Below are 26,617 nucleotides of genomic sequence, written 5' to 3' on the forward strand. Positions count from 1 at the left end.
ATGGCATCCCTCATACCGACAACTGCCTCTCCTACGGGCTTGAAGAGAAACCTAGAAATTGTCCGTCTACAGACAAAGAGACAGGTAACCCATGAATGTGCCCATTGTTTCAGTGAAAGTTCTGCGACAAAATATATGGCACAGATGTGATGTTCATGCATGCATGTATCCATTGTGATAAATCTACTTCTTTTTTTTTTTTTAGAATGTTGCTATATAGTTACTCTTTCTATTCTAAGCGCCCAGCATTGTACCTTTAGTGTAAGATGCATACTAGTAATTGTCTGTTTGGTCATCTAGTCTACTGAAATTGAAGCACAGGATCTAAAATTTGATACGAAAAAGTGCTTGTCTTAACAAAAGCCGTCATCGTCATTCAATGAGGATTATGAGCATTTTATAACAAAGTAAAAAAAAAAAAAATCCAAAATCCCCAATAATAAAACATGATCAGGGCTGCATGCTGACCCATTTTTTTCCACTGGTGTGACCTGTCTGTTGGACCAGTAGGTACCCAGTATTTCCATTTTTGCTGGTCCATTCCTTAAAGAGTTACTGGTCCGACAGTGATTTTTATTGGTCTTATTATATGAATGTTTTCTATTACAATGTACTAAGATTGGATATTTTCATACGTGTATGTGTTATGGATATGTAATGAAATTTGTGTGACTGGTACAAGGTTACACAATAAGAACTGTCAATGTACTACAATTTTTATGCATGACATTTCCCAAATTTCTGGGTTGGATGTAAATTTCTGCACTCACAATGGAATGCTTCCCCCTACCAACTTTGTTTTCTGCTTGTAAACTGGAGTTGTCTCACAGCTGTTTGAAATTTATTCATGCAGAATTCATGCAGAAAGCGCTTTCAGTCGTTGGTTCTTCTGATGTCTGTTTTACGTTTACATACACAATATGATGAATCAATCAATTGCTCAAGTTTGATTGACATGTTACTCAGTGAAGTCAAAAACATGTGATTTTTTTTCCCCTCCTATTTTAATATTTGTTCATCTGCAACATGTTTCCTTGTTCTGTGTACACATGACTTTAACTGTCTTGCTGTATATGATGTAAAATTGTGGATTAATTTTTTGTGCACTTGTCTTGCACCAAAATCTGTTAAATGCTGTGCACATGAATATCTCAAATTTTCTCCATGGATTTCTTCAAACACAATACTGAACTTGCATCTGTTCCTCTGGGCTGTATCTATACATGCTGTTGTGCTTGTCGTTGTGTGTTATTTGATGTGTCCGTGGACTGCACACTAAAAACCACCCTGTATGCACAAAGGCACAAATTCTCAATGTATTGCAGGAAGAGCTAGAGAGCAAGATGGAGGAGGTACAGGAGTTAAAGATCGACTTGAACATGGTCGATCCTGTCGAGGTGATTGCTTGCTTCATTTCTCCCTGCCCCATCCCAGCCTCGTTCTAGTATCAAAAGTTGCGCACATATTGTGAATAAGAGTTTATTGTTCTCATTCATGTTATCCCAATTGTTTTTTTGTTATTTACTTTGATGTCGTTTTTAACCAATGCAGTAATAAAATGTAAGTTGCTTGAGCACCCTGTTCAGTGAAGATTGTATTTTTGTTCCTTTTCTGTAAAAAATCTGGCTGAAAAAATATGTATGCATGACCTAACTAATTTTCTTATCAGGCTGGATTACTGTAGCACTGCATGGGAAACTGGAATGCCGCTTTCCTGCTGATTTTTGTTGTTGACACAGGATTTCTTGTGATGCACTTTAGATAAATTTTAGAATCCTTTGAAAGTAAGCACCAAAAGTCCAATTAATGAATGATATGCTGCGTAATTCATAGTCTGCTGGGTTGTTACAAGGCTGTTTAAAAATAAAGATAGCGTTAGCATGTTGCATTTAAGGTATGGATACATTTTAGAGGTGGTTTTGCTTTTATTACCTGGCATTGGAGTCAGTTTATATCATTTTGATTCATAGTCATTGAACCTGGAAGTTCATTAAGAACTGCTACATCGTTTGTTTAAGGAATATTCAGTGTTAAAACAGGACAAATGCAGCTAACATATATGCTTGTGCCAGATCACGTCTTACAACAAACCAACATCGAGGGCGCCCTCCCTGTCTCCATCTACCAGCTTCTCTCCTGACCGAGGTGCTACAGTGGAATATAGAATGATCTCAGATTTGAGGTATGTGTGGGCGAACAGCACCAGAGGTGTTTCTGTAAGAGCGCCATCCCTTGTTCAACTTGAACTTTATAATGTGAAATGTAGATATGTCTGCCAAATGCTATCAAACATTTATTACAGAGGAGAGAAGAAAGAGTATAGGCTGTTTAATTTGTTCTATTTGAGTGACTTCCCTTAACAGCAATGCCAGTGTACTAGTATTTTCTGGCTATAAACTGTTTATGTATGTATAATATATGCCATTTGTGGTTCCATGACATTTGCTCATGAAATATCTGTAGGCCTATGCTAAGCCAAACATAAATTCAACCCACAAACGTAACCCAAACCCTAATCCTAATCCTCACATCAAACTAAAGCTAAGACCCTATTATAACTGGAAAAAATGAGACTGGAGGAAATTTCGCAGGAGCAAATGTCATGTCACCACCTTTTGTAATGCAGTACTTATTTTGTGTGTGTGTGTGTGTGCAAATTTCATGAGTCAATCAATACCTGCAAAATTATCAACTCACTGTTAAAGTGTTGCCTCCTTGAACAAAATGCACTGTTGATCATGTCCACAGTGGCAAAGTGCTAAATTTCCTTATGAAAAAGGAGTAATACTTGTTTCTCTTTTTCTGTTGACATGATTCTCAATTGCAAATTGAACTACAATATGTACTCATAATAGTGTGTGTGCATGTAATAGAATTTCTGAAATGTCTCTTCTATGATTATTTTTGCCTTTTTATTCTTCTTCTTCTTCTTTTTTAATGAATTAAGAAATCAACTGGAAAGCCAAGCTGCAGAGAACAGGAAGCTGCGACAACAGATTGAAGCTGCTGCAGTAAAACAAACACACTCCTTCACTGATCTCACTGCACCATTGGCCCCTACAAGCCCCAGCGAGATGGTTTACAGGAGCGTTTCTGATTCCCGCTTGTCAACTCTTCCTCGTGCCACCGAAACAGTCGAGTCCATTCTAGCACGTGGTAGTAGGAGATCGCCGATCGGAAATGTCCCCCTCCCAACAGAGTCAGCCACAGAGTAAGTGTAGTATTAATATGTGACTGTTAGAGGGATTGTCTATCTTGATATTATGTTGCTTTGTATGAAAAGATTATATATCGGAGAAGTGAATGAGTGAAAATTTGGTAAAAAATCAGACACACACTAAAAGTTATTAACTGTTAAAGTTTAGAGCGTATTGCACAAATTGGCAACTCTGTGTGGTGTAGGTGTTGAGCAGCTCTCCATACGGTTTGTTCACAAAAAGTCACTAATTTTCATTTTTCTCTTGAGAAAAAATGACTTCAGACTTGTTCTCAGTATATGATAAGAGCAATATGTTTGTGCAAGTCTTTCTCTGCGGATAAGTTCTGTCTGTGCCCAGATATTTGAGAAAATGAAACTAGTTAATTCTGTGTACAAAACAAATAGCTGCTCAAACGTTCATCACACACAGATGCCCATGTGTCGTACTTTCTAAACTGTAATGGTTCATAAAGTTCTGCGTTTTTGTGTCCGATTTCTTTCCAAAATTTTCACTGATCTACTTCTCAGATTTTTCTGTTTTCACACAAAACAACTTAATATCAGGATGGAATTTCCCTTTAAGTTGTCAAAAAGGAAACATGCTTCCATGAAAATGTTGAACTGACAATGTGCTGCGATCATACAGTGTAAGAAACAGTATGAAACATGTAGTACCTTATGAGTGCCAAATAGTCCATGGGCCAAGACCCGAAAAATGGGTTGTTGGTACCATCTGAGGTGGCACAACCTTTTTGGTGTCAGTTTGTTTGTCGGGCATAGATATGCTTATCAAGCTATGATAGCATTTCCAAATGAGTAGCTTAGTCATAATAAATGAATTTTTAACCAATTTGGTCTCGTTTTTATATCCCTATACTTCTGAATCGAAACTAAACCGCTATACAAAGAAGAGCATTGCCTTCTGTATGTCCACAGGTGTTCTGTTGTAAACGCGGTGCGCTTAGTTTTTATTCAAGGCAGCGAAGGGAATATCCAAAAGGTTATGATGTCCACAGCTGTCACGCGGTGCGCTTAGTCTTTATCTAGACCAATGTACCGTTATCATATCTACAGTTCCTCATAAAAGGGATTATCTATACTGTTTTTATACTACCCTATCAACAAATACATCAGTTTTAAACAAAAATCACTCTGTTCATTTACAATATCATTCATTATAATGTATTGTAGTGTACCGGTACATTGTTTTTGCATATCTTATATCGTTGGAGGGAAATAAAGCGACATTGGCGTGGTATCAGCGTTTTCACCGTAGCGTTTTCGCCGGAAAATGATAAATAATTGAAAGATACGGTAAAATTCACGAGGAATTGCTTTTGTTGTTGTTGTTGTTTTTAGATAAAAGGATATACACTGTATCATACGCTTTGGATATTCCCTTCGCCCTCTAGAATAAAGACTAAGCGCTGTGGACATCATAACCTTTGGATATTCCCTTCGCTGCCTTGAATAAAGACTAAGCGCATCGCGTTTACAATAGAACACCTGTGAACATACCATAGAGCTGCATTTTACAGCTCTATGGAACATACAGAAGACATTGCTCTTCTTTGTATAGCGGTTAGTTTCGATTCAGAAGTATAGGGATATAACAACGAGACCAAATTGGTTAAGAATTCATTTACTATGACTAAGCTACTCATTTGGAAATGCTATCATAGCTTAATAAGCATATCTATGCCCGACAAACAAAATGACACCAAAAAGGTTTTGCCACCTCAGATGGTACCAATATCTGGCCTGGCCCATGGACTAAAATGGATGCATACTTCAAGACATCACACTGTCAAGTGTTTCAACACCTGTTATATGTGCAGATTCCATCACATGCATGACTGAGCCCATTGTGTAGGGTGTGCACCTGTTTTTTTCAGCAGACATACAATGTATTTTACAGAGAAAGAGATCTCCATTGGTGATTGTGTTAAACAGATTATCACATCTCAGAATTAAGAATAGCACAGGTGAATTGTGACTGGGCGCCAGTCAGACAATAGTCTTGGCATGAGTTCAATACACTTTGGTCCTCTGAAATAGGCATGTGATTTCCAGATGTCAGACTGTATTTTGTTTTTTTTTTTTTTTTTTCAGCCGAGGTGTAATACACCAATTTATACTAACACATTGAAACTCGCACCTATCCACTCTACCAACACAGAAATATACTTACCCAAACATGTACAATGATGCAATAATGTAATTGAAGCAAAGAAAAAAGATAAAAATAGTAAAGATCAGGTTTACCCTCCATATAAAGGCCCATGTAATACTTTATGAATTTGAATGACAAAATAATATATTTGCTTGAAAAAAAAAATGAATTTGATCCTAACATTTGTAAAACTCAAATCAGCAGAGATGAATGTCAGTGACAGTTCAATTGATGAATTTGAATGATAAAAAAAAATTGATTGACAAGAAACCTATGAAGGAGAATATGACTAAATCAAACCTCAATGGTTTGAATGCAGTAAACTTCTCTGGATGAAGTTGAATTGAAAATTAATAAAATTGAATGAAGAGGTGGTGGAAATGAGCAGAAAGATGTATAGTATAATTTTTTTTTTTTCATTAACATTTTATTTTGATACAGAGTGCTTCTCCGTAAGCAGCTGAGTGATGCACAGGCCGAGATCACGCTTCTGAATGAGAAACTCCGGCAGGTAAACTACATTGTAGTCTTGTTTTTGGCGACTACAATGTAATAGAGAAGTGCAACTTCTAAAAACATGACAGCTTCCACCACCAGTGGAGCCTATACTCATGGCTGTAGCCCTCTCATCCAAAATACACCAATTCTGGCACAGTTATAACTGGATAGTTTGATAGTACCGCAGTTGCAATGTGCAGTGTGTCAGTGTGAGAAGTTGATTCACTCTGTGAAATTGGTTGGTCCTGGTGTTGAGTCTGCCTCTCCCTCCCCCCCCCCCCCCCCTTCCCCACAAAGAAGCAGATACGAGCATTTTGAAAGTGCAGAAAAGCGGGAAAGTCATACACGAAGTGCTTGTCTACCGTTATTGATAGACATAATAGCATATAAACACTGGATCATTCCTCTATGATTATAGAGTAAGTCTGATAATGTGTTTGATGTACAAGATATTCAGAGTTAATACAATGTATCAGTAAAATACAAAATAGTTGTGAAATCTTGAAATTTTAAATGTTATGTTTCAAATCACACAAATATAGGGAAAATGATCGATACATCTTTTCTATGAACCGATTTCTATCATGACAAAAGTGATTGGTTTGTGGTTGGTTGTTACAGTATATCAACTGTGTAGTTTTGGAAAAATGGGGGGGGGGGAAGTACAATATAATATCAAAGCTTGAACAGCATATCTTACATGTACAAGATTATATTTGTAGAGTGAGCACATTTACAACTTGTATAGTAGTTGGAGAAGAAAACTACTTTGTGACAAAGAATTTGATAGCTGACTTAAAAAGATAATCATGTACATGTATATGTATATATATCTTATACATGTACATATTGCAATAAAGAGAAAAAAATAAAAAGTATACCATTTCTAGATCTGAAATTGTAAATAAGTTAATCTGACCAGATGCATTCTCCATTTGAATCATTCTTTGTTTTAATGTACTTTGAGTGATGAAAAAAAGTGGTGATCCCTTTCTGTGCTATAATATGCATGAATATGAATATGATGTGTGTGTTTATGTGTATGGGAGGATTGGGTTAGTATAATTGGTATGATGATTTCATAATGGAGTGCATCGTTTCCGTTTATTTTCTAACTCAAGAGCGAGAGTGGTCACTCCCAGCAACGTGTCCAGTTCAGGTCAGCCATTGAAGACCTGCAGGCAAGGCTGAATGAAACCATTGTTGGGAGGGACTCGGTTCTGGAGCTCAGGTAAGAAAAAAGAAAAATATGACTATACAGTATACTGTATCTGTGGTACATCACAGTACATATGTTTTATTATTACACGTATGTTCAGAACATTCAGAGTGAGGTCAAATATGAAATCCTGCATATCGAATTGAATGCATTTTTTATTGTCCCCGCCGAACGAGTTCGAGCAGGGGACTATGAAACGGGCTCCGTACGTGTGTGTGTCCGTCCGTCCGTCCGTCTGTCTGTCCGTCCGTCCGTCTGTCTGTCTGTGCGTCCGTGTGTGATCAAAATGTTCAATTTGCTACTTCTCTGTCATTTATGAGCCAATTTTGATTCTGTTTGCTTTATATGATAGCACTACATGGGAGCTTTGAAACTTCTACACAGAATTTCAGTTGTGACCTTTGACCTTGACCTTTGACCTATATTGTACATTTTGCTTCAAAATGCTACTCCTTCGCCATTTCTAACCCGATTTCGATTCCGTTTGCTTTAAGTGATGGCACTAGGTAAGGGCTTCAAAACTTCTACACAGAATTTTGACCTTTGACTTCTTTGACCTTTGACCTTGATTTTTGACCTATATTGTACATTGGCTACAAAATGCTACTCAATTCAATTCAATTCAAACTTTATTTCATTTTTCGAAAAAAAACATAAACATTTCACTTTCATTGGTAACAGAGAATAAGGTTACATAATCAAAACAAAGTAAAATTGAAAAGAGAACATAATTGTGGAACCTTGAAGTAACAAATAATGTTGTAATGAAAATTGACTGAAGTGATATAGACGATATAACATTACACAAAATATCGAAAAATGGAGGGACCCACTAAAAAGGCAATGCTTGTAGAATGTGGGCCCCTCAGGTACAGAATGTCAGTAGAAAACGAACTGATGCAAAAAGGGGAAAAAAGATTGGGAATAAAGTCAGATTAAAAAAAAAGGTCTGGAAGCCCAATAAGAAGACAGAGTAACGGACAGACACACATACACAGGCGAATGAACATTAAACGAGACTGAGACGACAAAACTTATACTCCTTATACTTATACTCCTTCGCCATTTCTAACCCGATTTCGATTCCATTTGCTTTATGTGATAGCACTAGGTGAGGGCTTCAAAACTTCTTCACAGAATTTTGACCTTTGACTTCTTTGACCTTTGACCTTGATTTTTTACCGATATTGTACATTTTGCTACAAAATGCTACTCCTTTGCCATTTCTAACCCAATTTCATTTCCGTTTGCTTTATGCGATGGCACTACAGTCTGTTAGTGAGGGCTTCAAAACTTCTACACAGAATTTTGACCCTTGACTTCTTTGACCTTTGACCTTGATTTTTGACCTATATTGTACATAAGCTACAAAATGCTACTCCTTCGCCATTTCTAACCCGATTTGGATTCCGTTTGCTTTATGTGATAGCACTAGGTGAGGGCTTCAAAACTTCTACACAGAATTTTGACCTTTGACTTCTTTGACCTTTGACCTTGATTTTTTACCGATATGGTACATTTTGCTACAAAATGCTACTCCTTCGCCATTTCTAACCCGATTTCGATTCCGTTTGCTTTTTGTGATGGCACTAGGTGAGGGCTTCAAAACTTCTACACAGAATTTTGACCTTTGACTTCTTTGACCTTTGACCTTGATTTTTTACCTATATTGTACATTTTGCTACTAAGTGCTACTTCCGGCGGGGACATATTTTATGCACCGCGTAATTTCTACTTTTCCTTGTTTTTTTTTTGCTTAACATAGTTAATGCCGTTGCCCTAAGTTTTTTTTTTCAATATTTGACTTAATGAAATTGTTTTTAGGTGCGAGTTTCTTCACTTTTTCTTCCTCTACGAATTAGATTGTTAACATTGCAACTGCTGATCAGTAAATTAACAAACATGTTGGAAAAAAGGAACCAGAGGGACTCGAACCTGTCATCTACTGCTTTCCGGGCAGTGACACTACCACCAGGCTGTCCCTAGTTGCCGGCAGTGACACAATGAACATGGAACAAATACCCAAGCTACGAAATTCTGACATTATTATGTTCAGTAGTCTAAGGCGGACAAGGCATATTAAATGAAATATTAAGATTGTTTTTGTATGTTTAGGTTTTTTTTTTCTTTTTAGGATACGGGTTGTCCTCCAGTTTTTCACTCCACTCATAATCAGATCAATCAATTTACTTTCCCACCTCCCCCCCCCCCCCCCCCTTTGCTCTTCAGGAAGCGTGAGTCAGAGGGTCAAGAGAAGATGATTGCACAGCTCCAGCAGTCAGTCAAAGACCTCGACACTGCTAACCGCCAACATGAGAAGGTTAGATTCTCTCCACCATCTTTAATCTTGTAGTAAACAACCTTTTTTTTTTTCTTTTGGTAATTACTGGTAGTGTTCTTACTTGCTGGGAAATACAGTTTTGTACGATGCAAACAAGAGCTTCCACTGTCAATCTCTTGAGTTTGCTGAAAATTCAGTGATGCTAGACTATTAAGTCCTTTTATACACTTCCAATTACCAACCAAGCCTGTCTTGAATGGACTGGACAAACTGATTCTTGTTAGGGGATTATGAAGAGGTGTTGTTATTGTTCATGGATCTTGTGTCCACTGCCAGTTATCAACTGTTCTGTTGTATTAAAAACAGGGGAGAAATCATGCATACCAGGACCACGGATGGATGGGAGAAGGGGATTGGAGGGTAGGAGTAAAGGGGATGATGTCTTGGATATTGAGGGTGATGTGTCAAGAGGCCTGTCATCACCGCCCATCCCAGATGGTCTGATAAGAACCTGCAGAAACAGAGTAGTGACATGACGGCAGCAAAGAAAGAGAACAAGAAAAAAGGGTGCAGTGACAACATTAGGAGGGTCCTGCCAATGAAAGGCTCCAATTTGTTCACTTTGTGTGCCACCAAACCACGAGACTGTTCAGTACAGAGGATTCACTAATCCCAGAACAACATCACTGATCCTGATCCTACTTTAATACCTTCACACAAATGATGACCATAATCACCCAGGCATTACATGTCCCTCCATGGAGCCATTGTTCCTGAACTACTGTCTAGTGTACTTAAGGGATTACTTCTTGAATTCCATTCAATGTTTGTTTAATCTGATTGGCACATTGGCACCTCTATCAAGACTCCACTTCCTCCCTCCTTCCAATGGTTTGCTTATCTTCAACTCTTTGCTTAAGGCCATGCGGGACGCCGGCCACAGAATCGACTCCCTCCAGAAAGCTGTCGACGCTAGCGCCTTGGCCCTGCAGCACATTCACTCCCTTGTTTGGTCCAGAGACCGGCTTCCTGGACCCGCAGTTCACCGACATGATGATGCTGTGCGACCCCCTCCCCCGAATCTCATCGTAAGACTGGTGGAGGACCATCTGAAGGAAAAGGCAAAGAGGATCGAAGAGCTCGAGAGGGATGGAGCAGGGGTGAAGAAGGATCTGGCCGAGACAAAGAGGGAGGCTGAGGAGAAGACTAGGCTACTGGCCGAAGAACACAGGGAAAAGTGAGTTTGCAGTGTTGTGAGCAGGAATCACATCTAGAGGAATCATGTCTTGTTGGAAATATTGAGCTCACAAGATTCTAAGTTGGAGTTCATGTCCTGAACACGGAAAGAAGTAAGATTGCAATTTTTTGTTCAGGAGCCAGACTCGTACTTTCATTTTCAGTTGCTGTTTCATATGTACTTGTCGGAATTGTAGAAGTCTGAGCTGAGGATGAGCAAAAATAAAATGTGAATTACATAATATATGCCTGCTAAATACTTTTGCATGGAAAAAACTGTTCTGTGACAACTTTTTGCACTGATTTTATAGTGTACACTAACACTCCTAGTACAAATGGTGTACATGTACTTGTACACTTGACCACGTAGTTGGGCAACTATAGACATCACAAGAACCACACTCATGACCTCTTTAGTAGCTAAAAGCCAAATTTTCTTGAACATGCATCTTGTGTCAAATGGTTAATTTATTATGAAAGAACTGTGCTGTGGAGTGATTGTATAAGATATCTAAGTGCTTGTGATAGTAGAATAAAGGCATTCAGTGTATTGTCACTTACTTGGATTTACACTGCTGTGTATTGCCCAGGGGTATTTCCTGTGTAAATCTGATAAACATTGATGCCAATATGTATCTGACCAGTGAATGTAAACATGGTCCTTTGTGATGTCATTCCAGGCTCTTTCAGCTGAGCGGGGACCAAGAGAAGCAGCTAGAGGCCCTGACCCAGAGGGCTGCGAATGCCAGACAGCAGGCGGCTGGACTGCAGGCACAGCTCACTGATTTACAGTACGTACTCACCCCCAATGAAGGAATGTTGTATCCACATTGTATGCTCGATTATCAACATATACTAGGGGTATTGTATGATACAAATTGTAGTTCACTAGTCTTCAAAACACCATGGAAGGTGTACATTATCTTTCCCTGTACCTTGCTTTGACTGTGTGTGATCAAGAGTCTTGATTATGTACATGTTTTGAATGTTTGTGTATTTATCATAAGTGCACTTGTTGCAAGACCTCAAACTGATATGCCAAGTAAGATGAAAGATACAATGTGTCCCATGCAGTGGTTTGCAGTGAGCTATCTGAAGAATTGTTGAGTGAGAACTGTGCATGTTGTTTTAAGGATCTCTGTGAATTCCAACCTAGACTACTTTTTGTCACCAATGTTACATGTGATATGGCTTCTACCATGAAGGAGAGGCAGAAAAAAACAACTACAGCAAACATCAAACCAAACAGAAAACACACTTGTTTCATATATTATAGACTAATTTAGACTCAAGTTACATTTGTTTAGTGCTTTTGAGTACAAAGAGAAAGTACTGATGGAACATCTTTTTATCATTTCTCAATACATCTGAACTGTCTCATATGTGCCATAAAAGCTTAGTATACTTTCAAAAAGTTTCTAGAAAACAAAGAGAAAACATTGCAGAGCCTCACCATTATTTTGGGTAGTTGTATGGAAATAAATTTCTAAAAGCTTGTGTTAAAAAAAAAAAAAGAGTTCATCAAATCCCTGAATTTTAAATGCAGTCATAATGCAGGTACAACCCTGGGATTTATCAGCAAGCACAGTTTTCCATCTAAAAGCTTTATACCAAACAATGGGGCAAATATTTCTTTTTGTGCTATGATGCATAGAGAAGCATAAGTATGTGCAGAAACTCTCAACCCAACCCACCATGAAAAAAAAAAATACTGGTACACAGTTGATTCTTTCCTAGTGATTAGTTCTTCCATACTTTTTATCCCCCCCCCCCCAAAAAAAAAAAAAAAAAAATGTATATCATATACATGCTTACAATGTAAGTTGTGCAATTTCCATGCTTTAATTTTCTTGTTTCCATGCCAAGACATGCAAGATGAGAAAATTTGCTCAGTGGAGACACCACTCAAGATGCGTTGTGCGTGATCAAGGACCTCAAAATGAAAAAGATGATAATTGTTGTCATGTGTCATAATTGGTAGAGAGTCTGGTGCCATGGTACTTGTGATGTATTGATATTGATCCAATCTGGAACGGATTCTTTTCTTGCCGCTTCAAGCACCGGTGGCGGCGCTGTGCCACTTTGCAGCATTGCGATTGTTTGCGGAGCGTGCTCATCCCGAGCTTAGGTGTTGACAACTTGCCAGAGAGGAAAGATGTTGAAATTGATGTGTTGGTTGAGGTTGTTGGTTTTTTTTCTTCACACAATCAGATGCTATAGCAAGACACTTGAGTCTTCAGTGTGTTTACTCTGACATTATAAAATCATTTGTGACCAGTCACCAACAAAATAGGACTTAAGTCAAAATGTAACTCTTCCAGAAGTTTCAAAGCTACCCAATAATGTCCCTTTACTATTAAAATGATGCTTGTCAATCAAATTTATGACAGCATTGTCTGATAAGCGACAATAAAATCACTGGGGAAAACATACTCATCTATCATAATCATGTCAATATTAATTAGAGAGTCTGGAGACTCTAAACATGTTGGAATGTACGAAGAAGAAGTTTGTTGAGTATGTCTGGGATCGTCTTGCAGAATGTCAGAGTACCTGATTGTGCTGTAGCCTATTGTTACTTCTTAAACTGGCAGGGGCTTTGCAAACAAAGACACAAGTGTAGAGTGAAGTACTTGACTCTTTGTCCAAGGTTGATGGACACATTCGTCAGCCTTTCCCTTGTCTGTGACATTGTGAGGGTCGGCACACTTGAACCTTGACCTGTCTTGTATGTATACACCTCTGTTTCCCTACTCAAACTATTCGATTGCTTCTTCTCTTCTTCTTCTTCTTCATTTTTTGAAGTTTTATTTACAAAGAACTGATCTGGAAAAAAAAAAGAGAGAATAGTTTGAAACTTTGTTATTGCTCATGGAGTTTTCCTTTCTTGTCTTGTGACTTTGTGTTCAAGACTGGTGTCATGACGATAGTCTTGATTGAAGATGTCTGGCTCTGCAGACATTTTTCAGACAGACTCATACCAGAATGGTGTCTTGCTGTCTGTGGGTTCTGACAAAATGTTCTCTTCGCCAAACGATGCTGTAGAATTTGTTCATTATTTTGGAGTATTGCTGGACTTTGTGGTGCTCTCGTGGATGCAGCATCTTCGATAAGAAGGCGATCGAGCAGAATTTCCAGTTGTAGTGTTCTATCTATCAATTACAGATGTATTTCTTCCATTTTTTTTTTACATTTACTGCAAAAGTAATCACCATGTAGATCCAATCTGTTTTAGAAATATATATATATATTTTGTTGGTACTTACCGCTGTCGTACTGCATAAGCTGTTATTTTTGCATACAGATATTTTCGTGAATGAGGAGGTCTCAGACATTTTCGCGATTTGACATCGTGGCTACCGTAAATGTATTATTAGCCTAACATATGGCGACATTTTCGCGTGTTGTTAATTCACTTGACTTGTGAAATTCGCAAAAATTAAACCCTCTTGAAAATAACAGCTTATACAATGAATCTCTGATCAAAGATAAATACAAAACAGTTGCAAAAATTGCTGCATAAATAAATGTGGCATAATTTCTTTGTGAAGATGAGCAGCTGTTACCTATGGCTAGAGCAATATTGTATGCGGAGAGCTGAAGACGTACATTGATAATGGTGCATATACGGTTGCTGATAAAAGTGCTTACACAGTGGATTCATATCATTGTGATAAGTTGCCCTGGACTCTAACAATGTCATGTTCCGTCGCATTGTGCTGTCGTCATGAGGTGCATATAACTCAGCATGTGTAGAAAAAAACCAACTATCTAACATAACTTCTATCTGTTCTCTTACTTCAGAGATCAGTCAAGCAAGCAGATTGCCCTGAGGACAATGGAGCTCACCACCATGGAGAGCCAGTATGAAGCACTCAAGAAGGAGACGGAGGCAGAAAGGAAGGAAGCCAGGCACAAGGTGACTCAAGCTCCACATATCTGTATTTATCACTAGACACAATTATGAGATGTTGGGTTTTCCCAGTACATCACTGGCAATCTACAAAAAAAAAAAAATAATAATAATGATAATTAAAAAACAAAACTTCTTTTGGTTTGTACTGTCTCCAAAAGATATTGTCAAGTGTGACCTTTCTGTTACAGACTGATTACCTGGGTAATTTTTCAGTTCTATTAAGAACAACTGTATAGGGAATTTCATTTTCGGACAAAATGTCTGTTTTACCATGTAGCCACGATGGAACCACATGGTAGTATAACGTACCGACCTTCAAAGTGTTGAACATCTTCACCTAAGTTACTCATTCATTTCACCATACTGAGTAGCTGGAATTGTTGTTATTGTTTTTAATCCAAACCAAGATCTCCAGGGAATGAATAATGGTTGGTGTTTTTTTGGTCACAAATTGAATGTTCAGTGTATCTTTACCCCCCCCCCCCCTCTCCTTTCTGTAGATTGAATCCATGACAAATGAACTGGATACCAACAGAGCTAACATGCAGGCAGCCAGGGAAGAGATCTCCAATCTACAGCTCATGTTAGCCAATGCCAACATTAATCTGCAGACAAACAAGGTATCAGCTTCGTCACAAAAGTATTTGACCCCGAGTCCCGATATGAGGGAGCCGTGATGACTACTACGTGAAGTGTCATGTGCATATTATGTCATGTTGTAATTGAGATTATGAAGAGTGAAGTGCACAGTTTTTCACAGAATTTTTTCTAGAGTCAGGAAGGCATGAAGACATAACTCAACTGAATTAGTATTTGACTGCCAACAATTGATATGTCTTCGCACAAAAACTTTGTTGAATCTTGCTGTGTGTGTCACAAACAAGCCCCCAAAACCAAATTTTATGTACATTGTAATTGAGATTGTTTTTTTTTTCTGTACATCGCTTTTTAATGCGCAAGTAGGAAAGCAGAAGTAGGAATTTTATTCATCGCTTGTTGAAAGTATGAACTCTTTGATAGCATGCGTGTCAATTTCCCCCTTTCATTGGTATCACCTTTGTAGGAACATGCGATTTGATTAGCACCAAAATCCAAACCGCAAAGCGAGAGTGCACAGAATCATGTAAGAAATCCAGAGGGGGTTAATGCTATTCTGATTTAAAACTGATGGTACAAAGAAATCCGTCATTTTTTTGTGGTAATTTCTATCTTAACCCATTCCTTCTGGGAACCTAGTATACCTGGTTCCTGTAGCTTCAACTCAGAAGAAGACCGGGTATACCAGGTTCCCAAAATATTCACAAGTGTGTCTGCATTAGTTGCCTCAAATCATGTTTATTTTCAATATACTGTACTGAGTAGGAAAACAACTTTTAGTGAAAGATTAGAATCTCTGCTATCGATAGTTATTATTCTATTGTCTCAGAATTGTGTGTATTTTAGTGTAATCCATATTTTCCAACGTAGTATTGAGCTTGTTATGCTACAATACTGGTATGAAGATGTACGTACACTTGTAGTAATTTAGGCTGAACTCACTAGATTTTGACTTAAGCTTACCACATGTGGGTGTCTTTATGGTGTATAGCAAAAGAATTTTCCTGGCCCGCACGTGCACGATTTATATCTCAAAGCTGATTGATAATTTGCATTATTCAATGGCACATGCAGTTGCATAGAAAGGGAATACTTACTGGTATACTGCTTGACTGCTTTTGCACATACATGTAGATTACCAACATGTCTGCTTTTTTGACGGGCAAAAAGAATCTCCTATGGGGGGCACTGAATTTTTTTGGAGAATTTGCAGAAGGAATGGGTTAGTTTGGTCTTCTGCTTGAATACAGGAGAAGCTGCTCGCCCTGCAGTCCCAGCTGAGGGAGGAGGAGGAGAAGACGGAGGAGCTGCGATCTCAGGAGGGTCAGCGGCTGACCAACATGCAGCGGGAGCTGGAGGACCGGTCACTGGAGGTCAGGCACATGGAGGAGATCCTGGTCTCTTACAAGGAGCAGGCCCAGTCACAGCTGCAGCAGAAGGTAACCATGGGTGGGAAACGGACAAGCTCTTGTAGTGCCTTCTGTTTACCCCATGCCATATGTTTTTGTGTCGGTTTTTGTTTTTTATAGAATTTTGCAAGGCAGTTGATTTTTGCAAAATTATCAACATGCTAAAAATACTGTCTGCCTTCTGTAATCCAAATGTAAAATATGTTGTCGAGGAAGCGAATCGGGAACTTTGCTTGTTGCAAAGGGAGGATACTGATATCTCTTTTGTCTTAAATGAACTAAGCAATGCAAATGCACTGATGCCCTCGGCATCACTTTTGTGTTCAAATGAATATCTAAATACAAGTTGTATGTGCCGTATATTTTACAATAGTTTTTCTACTATTTTTTTTTCCAGATTACTTGGATATGCTCACAAAGCGATTTGCAAACGAAGATTCTATCAATGACAGCATCTGTCAATCATTGCCATAGTACTACTAGATGACTAACTAAAGACACTGGAATGCATTTTTCCTAGACTGAGCACAATCTGCATGTTTCCATGGTACTAATGTGAGTAGCAAAAGATATTGCAGGGAAACTGAAAATTAAGCATTCAGATGTCATAGGTATCCAACTATGTAGTGTACATAAGACCTCCTGGTTTCCCTGAAATCCTTAAGATCACATAAAAAGTGATGCCCAGGCGATTCCATCAAATGTCTTGTGTTCCAGGCACCAGAACCCACAGAAGATTGAAAATTTTGGTCCTGCTTTAGAATACTAGGCATATCAAGGGGGTAAAATTTTAGCTGCGAATTTCATGATCGGATTGCTTGTATATCATTTGATAACAGATGTTTGAGGTGCAGTGTGAGGAGCAGAAGAAGGCCGTGGAGAATTCTAGCAAGCTGCTTCAACAGATCGAGTCCCTTCAAGCAGAGAATAGCAAACTCTCCCTGGAGATCCTGAAGAAGACGTCCGACTGTGATCAGTCCGAGCAGAGCAGGGATAGACTTAGCTCTGTGCTCGAGGAGACAACCTCCCAGTTCCAGGCCGCAAAGACGGCCAATGACGATCTCAATAAACAGCTGGAAGAGAAGTCTAAGGTGGTGACCATCCTCATGCAGGAGAGAGATCACTACCAGGCACTGTGTGAGGAGAGAGTCAAGGAGTTAGACTCCGCCACCAGTCTGCAGAGCAGATTACAGGCCCAGCTCAAGGAGAAGGAGGTGCAGTACGAGGAGCTGTGCAAGCAGAGGGTGAGTCTCTCGCAAGTGGTCGAATCCAACGAGAGGACCAGCGCCGAGGCTAGGCAGGAGAGGGAGAGCTTGATCAAACTCCTGGACGACAAGAATACCGAGTTACAGGAGGTCAGAGGGGTTAAGGACGACCTCAACAGGAAGCTAAAGGTCAGGGAGAAGAGAGTTCAGTCGCTGGAGACGGAGGTGAAGACCTTGACAGGGGCTGTGGAGGAGAAGAACAGGGAGGTGGAAGCAGTCATCGAGGGAAAAGCGGGAATCCTGGAGGAACTCAAAACCATGCAAGAAAAGGTCAGTCTTGTCTTTCTTTATGTTTTCATTCCCAGTGTAAAAATTGGAGCATGATTTGAGAAAATGAGCAAAAATCAGGCGAAACCTTACTGTAGATTCCTATCTTGTAAAAGAAGACAGGTGTTGATATGTGAGTGAGACACAGAGAATAAAACTGTTGTACATGTATGTATCCAAGTTGATCTGTTATTTCCTAGAAATGTCACTGGCAGCTGTCATCCTTGAGTTTCACAATTCTTTTTGAATGAGGATGAAAACTGTCAAGCATTTGATCATATAAGCATAAAAATGGTATGAGGTTATTATCGGGGTCTTCATTTATAACATGTTCTCCTTTGATTGGCCTTTTTCGATCAGGTGATGCACCTGACCGCTGAGAAGGAGGTGCTGGAGACGCGGTACGTTGAACTCGAGAAGACGACGGACAAGAGCAGCAGCCATCTTCAGCTCAGGATTCAGGCCCTGGAGCATGACCTTCAGCTGACCTTGGAGGCACTGAGGGCTACCAAGTCTGCGGATGCTCGTGGTAAGACGAAACCAAAAGTATGAATTCCTGTTTGGTCATTCTGTTTCTGTTACAATGGATGCATTAGGGGAGACTGTCAGTGAAAGATTGACCTGGGAAGAGAAATGAGATTAAATGAGGTAGTTTTGTTTCATTAAAAATTTTGCTTTGCTCTCAACCAAAACTGTAGTATGAATCTGATTGTTAAAGCACCATGTAAGAAACAGCAAATATAAAAGTACATTATAGAGCAATGTTTGACCTCTTATTTTTTTTTAGCTAATAAAAAATGTAACAGAAGTATATTTTAGAACATGCTGTGTAAGAAGTCTTTGTTGGGGGGGGGGGGGTAGTTTTTGTGGAGTTTATCTAATAAAAATAAATTCTTTTTTCATTTTAAAGCTGTGGATGTGGCAGACAATGTCCAGAAAGAATTGCTGTCCAAGCGGAGTGAAGTGGACTCCCTACAGAATAAGACTCACTGGTTGGAGGAGAGCCTCAGTGCAGCTAAAAAGGTAAGAACAACCAATCTTATTTTGTTAGGTTGTGTTTGTCCTAATCAACAATATGAAAGGTTCTTAAAGAGGTAAGGCAGGTGCACTTTCATTACGCTAGAAAAGTGAAATTACATTGTATGTTGATTTTACTTTTTCCCCTCTATATTGTTGTCTAAAATTACGTCATGAAGTGTAGTACCCTCGTTATCCAGCGATGATGGCACCATATTTTTGTTGCAACTGATACATCATAAATAATTGCCCTTCAACAATGTAAGTAAAGCGCCGATTATTCAGTTTTTAGTAGGAGCCATGATAAAAAAAAATCATGGGCATGCATACTCTGGTTTGATTCGAACCAATGATCTCCTTATTACTAGACAGGGGCTATATCCACTAGACTGCCGGGCTTTTGCCCGACAGCTAGTGCTGGTTCTTTTCCTAATAGAAGCAGGTACTGTGTATTTATTTAAAAATGAATGAATTCATGTGTCAAGTGGTTTTTAATCGCACCTGATTGACAAACTGCCCTATGCTACTTTGACAACCAAGACCGTTAATCATTTCCATCAACTGGCATGAACCCAGCATGTTTGAGAATCTTACAGCTGAACTTTTTTTGTGCTTTTGATTGAAGGAGAATTCCGTCCTGTGTGCTGAGAAGGAGCTCCTGGAGGACCAGCTGACCAGACTGACTGGTCAGCTGGAGAGACTCCAGCACAAACTCAAGAGTCTGGCAAACAGACGCAGCTCGCAGAAGGATATCGTTTCTAAACTGGAGAGTGCCCTTGAAAAGGTGAAGGCTCTTATACTTGTCCAGTAATTTGTTTTGTATGTTCAGTTGGTTGTTTGTGTTTTCCATCTATGTGCATGTCTGTTGTTTCGATATCATAGTTGCAGATGTGTAATCATCATGGTTCCTGCCCTCATGTCAGGTAATTCTGCAGCTTTTGTTGAATTTTAGAGAGTTCTGTATGGGAAAGCTGTACTTCCAGTAACTTTTAATTAGGTGATTAGGCCATTATTCGTGCGAAGACCTGCATTTTTGTTTGATTTTTCAAGAATAATCAGCAGTAGTTTGGGGTGGGTTTTTTTTTTGAATGATTAGTTTGCACTGAATCTTTCTCCTTGAATTCTGTAACTTGCATCAAGTGATGTTTTTATGTGGTTGGTGAGGAAGTGCACAGCGTATAAACCCAACATGCGAAAGAAAACCAACAACCCCAAAAACTTACCTGTATGTCACCTTGTGTACCGACATTCTTAAAACACAGCAGTGATGTGAATATATTATGGTGTGAACTGGCATATAATTTTTTGAGTGCCAGAACTACTTCTTACTTGGAAGCTCTGATCAGTGGTATTCAGTTCAATAGTATATGAATGTCATTAGCTATTATAGCAGATTGTGGTCACATATTATGCCAAAAAAAACTTTCCCAAAATGGTGCTTCATTTCAAAATGACCATTCACCTCATCATGTATCTCTCTCTGTCATGAGCAGGCTGCCCTGAAGCACACTGATGCCCAGAGGGTAATTGAGGAGCAGGAACAAGCCCTGACCAAGATGACCCTTAAGCATCAGCTGGAGATGAAGGTAAGAATGAAATGAATGGCTTCTCATGAATATGTGATATAGTGGCAGTCTGAATGAATATTCATTAGGCAAGTAGAATCAAGGAGAGCCTCATGTTTGAAGAGCAGACAACAGACATAGAATGATGAGCAAAGAGGGGAAGTGTCTTTTGTCTGACATGTAGTTCTGCTTTTGTTTGATTGTTTCCAGTGTTTTTGTGCTTGTTTATTGAGGAAGATATGAGCTGTAAGTGATTTTAGAGTTCTCATTGTAAACATTTAAAACCATGATTGCATAGAAACATCTCCAATATGGTTGTTAATATTCAGTGATTTGATGAGGTGATCCCTGCTGCAAAAACACTGTGCGATAATAGGTACATGACTTTGAATATTTGTAATCACCACAAAGGCATAAGAAATGTGACATCTAATCATTTCATTACTTTTGTTGATTCCTTTCATGATAGGTTATGAATGTGAGGTTATGCAAGATATTTAACATCCTCCTTTCATTGACTCAATGAAATGTATGAATTTATCAATGAATAAGCTTGAGATATCTCTGGAAATCATTTGGAAACTGTAATCGCCACATTGGTGCCTCTGTGATATAACGATATTAAAACTGTTGTGATTTGTATGATCATACCTTAATATGTGGCTGATGATTAGCGGTGAATGAATTAAGTCTGGTGGGGTCCCGGGTGCAGTATCATTTACTGCATATGCCATATATTTATACCAAATATTAACTCTGATCCTGACATGAATGCAACGTCACATGCACATGTACATTTCTCTGTTCATTACTTTACTCCACAAAAGCAAATCCAAACACTCTTGAAATTGTCAGGAAATCCCGATTTATCGAAAAATTAGACATATGGCATATACAGTAGTCTGTGTTGAGTTCAACTGCAGTTAAAATGCAGAGAGTTTTAATCAGCTGTGTTGTGTTGTCATCCAGGCCTTACAAAGAACCCTTGCCGCCAAAGAAGCATCCCAACACATTCCAAGCAAGCCCCTGTCAGAGGAGAGCCCCGACGCCGTCGAGAAGAAATTCCGACGGACCGAGTCTGCCACCGCCACCGCCCTCGCGCAGATCAAGTCGTCCTCTTCGGGCGGAGAGGGGAAGGCGTCAGCTGAACTGGTGTCGGCCCACTTCTTGCAGTCAGCCAGCATACAGGCTGTAGACAGACTGAACGGGAGGAACTACATCACACCAGTCCCAGTCGTCATCATGAATACATCCACTGAGGCAGATGGGCATGCTCAGAAACTGGTATTCAAGACATATCATGCATCCCATTTACTCTTTACTCTATGAAATTCAGTGAGATGGATTAACACTGTATACTTGTAATATATAACTATTACAAAAGTATGGCAGGAATGCTCATCATTACAATTTTTAATTCATATTTTGTCTTATTACAAGGACCCTCCAAACACAGTAGCAGATTGAGATTTCTTCAAAATCTGACAAACAATGTATGAATGAAATACTGATAGGGATGAAAATGTGAAATTTCATGTAAATTATATTTTCATTAAACAATGATATTAGTAGTAACTGTATGATGTCATGAACTCAAAAGTTTTCCATTGACCTACAGACAAATATCTCTTCTGTTGACATGAAATCAAAAGAGAGAGACTTGTATGTGTGGGTGTTTTAAAGGGGAATGAAACTGGAACAAACATATTAATTGAGTGAATGCAGCAGTATTAGTAGGACATATCAACAAAGTTTGAGGAAGATCAGACAATCCGTTGAAAAGTTTTGAATTTCTAAAGTTTCGGTGCAGCCATCGATGGATGACAAGACTACTACAGTTTGTGATGTCATGTACGTACAACAATATAAAGAAAATACAAATTTAAGAGAATTTTACCAAATTTAATTTCTTATGAAAATTACACATTCCCTTGACTTGTTATTGTCATATGTTAAGGGTAATATTATTCCCCCTGCTTTATGAATGAGGTAAGTCAAGTGCTCTTATGCTAGAAAAGTGAAAGACATCTTGACTTTTCTCTATATCATTTTCCATGTGAGTTCCATGGTGTGTATCCTACTTATATTGCTGCATTCCCTCAATTCACATAATCATATATTTAGGTTTCGTCCTCATTTAACTGATAGGGAAAATATGAAAACAACTCTGCAAATTGGTATTTGTGTTTCATTTGTGCCATGTTTGTGTTATGAAAGGATAAGTGTGATTCGTCGGACCCGGACCATAACATGTCGGCTGAGATGAAGGATTTGCTGCAGGAAATGAGGAGTGTCTTCTCATCCAATATGGCTGCCTTGAAGTCCGCCACCGCCGCGGCAGGGCAGCCAGTGTCGGCCGCAGGTAGCGGTCTGGATAAGAAGTGAGTTCTGTTTTTCTGACTCTCAGTATGTTGTGTTATGTAGACATGTCATGTATAGATAACCTGGAACTATCAAGTCATTCTTTTTATTGGAAAAATTATATTCGTAAGCCTCTCCCCCCCCCCCCCCCCCCCCCACCCACTACCTATAAAACCAAAGTGGATCTGTGGTTATATGGTTAAAATGAGAAGCTATTTTCCATGTCACAGCTTTCACCTAAGCTTCTGTTTACTGTATTTCGGATTGAACATTTCTTTTTTCATTATTCTCTGCGAAAGATGCTTGGTAGTGAAAATTGATGATATAATGCAACAGCATTATTAGTTCAAAGACCAGATGCAGTTTTGAAATTTGAAAAAAAAAAAAAAGTCATTTCCACTGAAATTGCTGTAAATGTTTTGAATGATTATTCAGTGAATCTATATCCCTATGTAGTATGGGATTGAGTCTACCAGCAGTATTTAGATGAGGCTGCACCAATTTTATGAAGATTGTGTATACTAGAAGCAACTTATTGTATGTAGACATATTACAAGCCTATTTTCCTTTCCACCTCATCTGTGGTTGCTATGAAGAATGCATATATTTCTCCTATTTTGGTCGCTTAATACAAACACTTCACAGATTGCAGTCAGGTTTTAGGTCAGCAAAAGAGGTTCCCGCCATGGATCGCCTCAACGGACTCCTGGGGCAGAGAGACCCCGTGATTCTTGCCAGAGACACGCAGTCAGCTCCTGAAGTTGGCTTGCTGTCATCCACAAAGGATGGTAAAGTGTTTCACCTTTATTCGAAATGAAGAAAATTAGAATGAGCACTTTCAGAGTCCTGCAATGTGTACCTGCATATATACACTTTACAAAGACTGTAGAAGCTGTTGGATAAAGAGATGCCATCAAACATAAGTCAGAAAATCAAACATAAGTCAGGTATCAGCCAATCAGAATGGAGTATTCAGAGACTTATGCTTGATTTTCTAACTTCTGTTTGATCTCAACTTTATGTGACAGGGCCTGCTTTGCTTTGTCTCTGTGGACCCTGCTTCTACATTATTTGTACTGTCTAGTGCTAGAAACAACTCATGTCTATCTGTACCTATGTGATTATGCTGAAAAGAAAAATTCTAGCCACTTGTAGTTGATTGCGGGAAGTATGGATTTCTGTATAATTACATGTTCATACAGACCAAACCAAGAAAGTAAGATTAATCAAATAAATTAAAAACTAGTTTAACTGTGCCCGTGTAAGTCTAATGGCAGTAAAAAAGCAACAAAACAAACTTGGGCAAAAAGTCTGTATAACTCTGCAATTTCAAGTCAGACAGATTTTCATACTTGTGACTAGAGTAACATGATAATGATGTTTCAGGCAGACAAAGTGAGCATGTCAGCTGTTTTCACACAAGTACTGATTCTTGATTCTTGTTTCACAGCATGCGAAATGGACCCACCCCTCCTGACATCTTCGCCATACAAGATCGACGAATCGATCAGCGCCCCAATCAAGCAAGGTCAGCCACAGGTTACTGGTACCCCACCCCGACAGAAGCTCCTGCATCCGAGGAAAGGCCTGCAGCTGGATGCCCCACCCTCGCCAGTTACCAACCTCCTTGGCTTACACACAGGTGTGCGCAGCGAGCCTAATTTTAATCCCGGTTCAGGGCCGAGTGTGAACAGGCCCCATGAGCAAAGTGCAGAAAGACATGCAAAGAAAGGTCAAATCGGGAACAGAGGCAGTGTGAATGCATCCACCAGGAGTGCTTCAAAACACACCACTAGGCAGCACATGCGAAATGGCCTCAGGAAAGATGCCTTTGTGAGCACAACTCAGTTCAAGACAAAAAGTGCCAAATCACATGCGGGAGATAATTTCGATCTAAGCGACAGCTCTGTCTCTGCCTCCGAGGATGGCTTCCATGCACCGACGAGAGTGAAGAAAGACTTTTCAACTCCTCTGACGATTCAAGTGCCAGACCCCATGGACACTGTTCACAGGCGGATGAACAGAAATAGACAGGAGCAGTGGAGTTCTGCCGTCAGGGACAAGAACAGCAGAAACAGGGAGGGCTTTGGAGATGTGAACGCAGTGGAAGAGCTCATTATCAGCGATAGTGAGGAGAGCTCCATTACAACAGTTACCTCTGTTTCAAGTAAGTTTAAATAGTGAATGCTTGATTGTCCCAGTCCTTGTTCTATAAGAGTAAGGTAGCATCGTCACACTCTGATATCTCTTATTTGTGACAACTGTAATTCTTATACATTTGAAAAAAAAAAATGCACTCAACCTTTGAGCAGACTCTCAAGATTAAAATCACCAAATAACGATATACCATGTATTAAAGTAAAGTATCTTCACACAGATCAAACTGATGCTCATTCTTTGTTTTGTTTTGTTTTGGTTTGGGTTTTTTTTTATTGCTTATTCCCTCTATTATTCAACAAAGAGCAGATATGGAGATTTTGCAATTTTCTGAGAATTTGGAACAAAATCCTCAGTGAGTCCTTGTTCATAATTTGTTTGTCTTTCCAGGTGTTTCGCTAAAGACCGATACAGCCGCAACCCAGAGTGGCAATCTGCAGAGTCTGCATGCAAGACTAGCAGCCTTGTCCCAGATGGGTAGCCAGCTTCAGAAGGGTAATAAAGGTGAGATGGCTTCTTGTGAAGATCTTTGAGTTTTATTTGTCATTGATGTATACTCCATTCATAATTTCCCTGTATCAAACCAAAGTGGAGAAATTGAATTAATATGCATATTTCAAGCCAAATTTGTTATCCAATATCTTGGTTCATCAAGTGTACATGCTGTTATTAAGCAAAATTAAATAACTAAAAATTCTAGCTCTTCGGCAAAAATATTGTTGGATTCAAGAATGTTGGTAGTTGATCAGTAACTCGCTAACTACTCCCCCTTTTAATACAAACATAAAGACAGTAAAAACAAAACATGTATACACCTATATTGAAAGAATTGAGATCAGTATTTTTTGAGGTTGATATATTCTTTCAATGAAGAAGTGTACTACATATTACTTTATTGAACAGTCTGTGCTAATAGAGAGATGAATTTCATGCATTAGTACTCACAGCATTTTACCACCACTGATTCAAGAAAGAATTTAAGATTCTTTACAGTCATCAATCGGCTGGTTGTAAAGTCAGATTTCACGCATAATCCTGATTGATGTCTTTCATCTGATGTTTTTCCATCATAACAGAGATGGCTCGACTGATCAGGAGGCAGGACTTTAAGCTGAAGATGTGTCGCCAAGAAGAGAGCCAGGCGCAGCGGATCATCAAGTCCAAATAGACTGCAACCAAACGGTCCAACTTACTTGCTACCTTGAGAGGAGGTTCAGCAGATTTCATTATTTATAAGACTGAGTAGATGAATGACACTGAAATATATTTATTGCAGGTTTTATCACCTTTTCAATAGTGAAAAGAAGTTCAGAATGATGCCCCCCAAAAAAGAAGAAAACAAAATGGATGTGTGCAATTGTTTTATGAGGAGCATTCCAAAGGAGAAGAAACTTAACCCTGCTTCCAAAGATGAGGTATTAATGGAATTAAAATGAGAGTATAGATGCACATATTGA

General features: G+C 39.1%; 1 protein-coding gene across 1 annotated transcript; it reads left to right on the forward strand.

The window, feature by feature from the left end:
• LOC139727936 (uncharacterized) lies at positions 1-26,397 on the forward strand. Its single transcript, XM_071638909.1, has 23 exons — positions 1-84; positions 1,326-1,397; positions 2,073-2,182; positions 2,948-3,211; positions 5,814-5,883; positions 6,992-7,101; positions 9,319-9,409; positions 10,291-10,607; positions 11,287-11,397; positions 14,411-14,525; positions 15,023-15,142; positions 16,370-16,558; positions 17,368-18,063; positions 18,421-18,589; positions 18,971-19,083; positions 19,703-19,861; positions 20,571-20,663; positions 21,612-21,926; positions 22,866-23,023; positions 23,649-23,791; positions 24,454-25,170; positions 25,551-25,664; positions 26,237-26,397. Exons 1-23 carry the CDS (start codon positions 1-3, stop codon positions 26,326-26,328), a joined length of 4,422 nt encoding a protein of 1,473 aa, XP_071495010.1. The 3' UTR covers positions 26,329-26,397.
• Positions 26,398-26,617: the final 220 nt, after the last annotated feature.

This window comes from Diadema antillarum, unplaced genomic scaffold, assembly GCF_040938485.1.
Source record: "Diadema antillarum isolate AM-2024a unplaced genomic scaffold, OU_Dant_1.0 seq00000160_RagTag, whole genome shotgun sequence".
Classification (NCBI taxonomy): Eukaryota; Metazoa; Echinodermata; class Echinoidea; order Diadematoida; family Diadematidae; genus Diadema; species Diadema antillarum.

Coding starts and splice junctions, on each gene's coding strand:
- LOC139727936 (XM_071638909.1), top strand. CDS start 1: ATGGCATCCCTCATACCGACAACTGCCTCTCCTACGGGCTTGAAGAGA. Junction 18,064..18,420: donor TCAAAACCATGCAAGAAAAG/GTCAGTCTTGTC, acceptor TTTTTCGATCAG/GTGATGCACCTGACCGCTGA. Junction 25,665..26,236: donor GCTTCAGAAGGGTAATAAAG/GTGAGATGGCTT, acceptor CCATCATAACAG/AGATGGCTCGACTGATCAGG.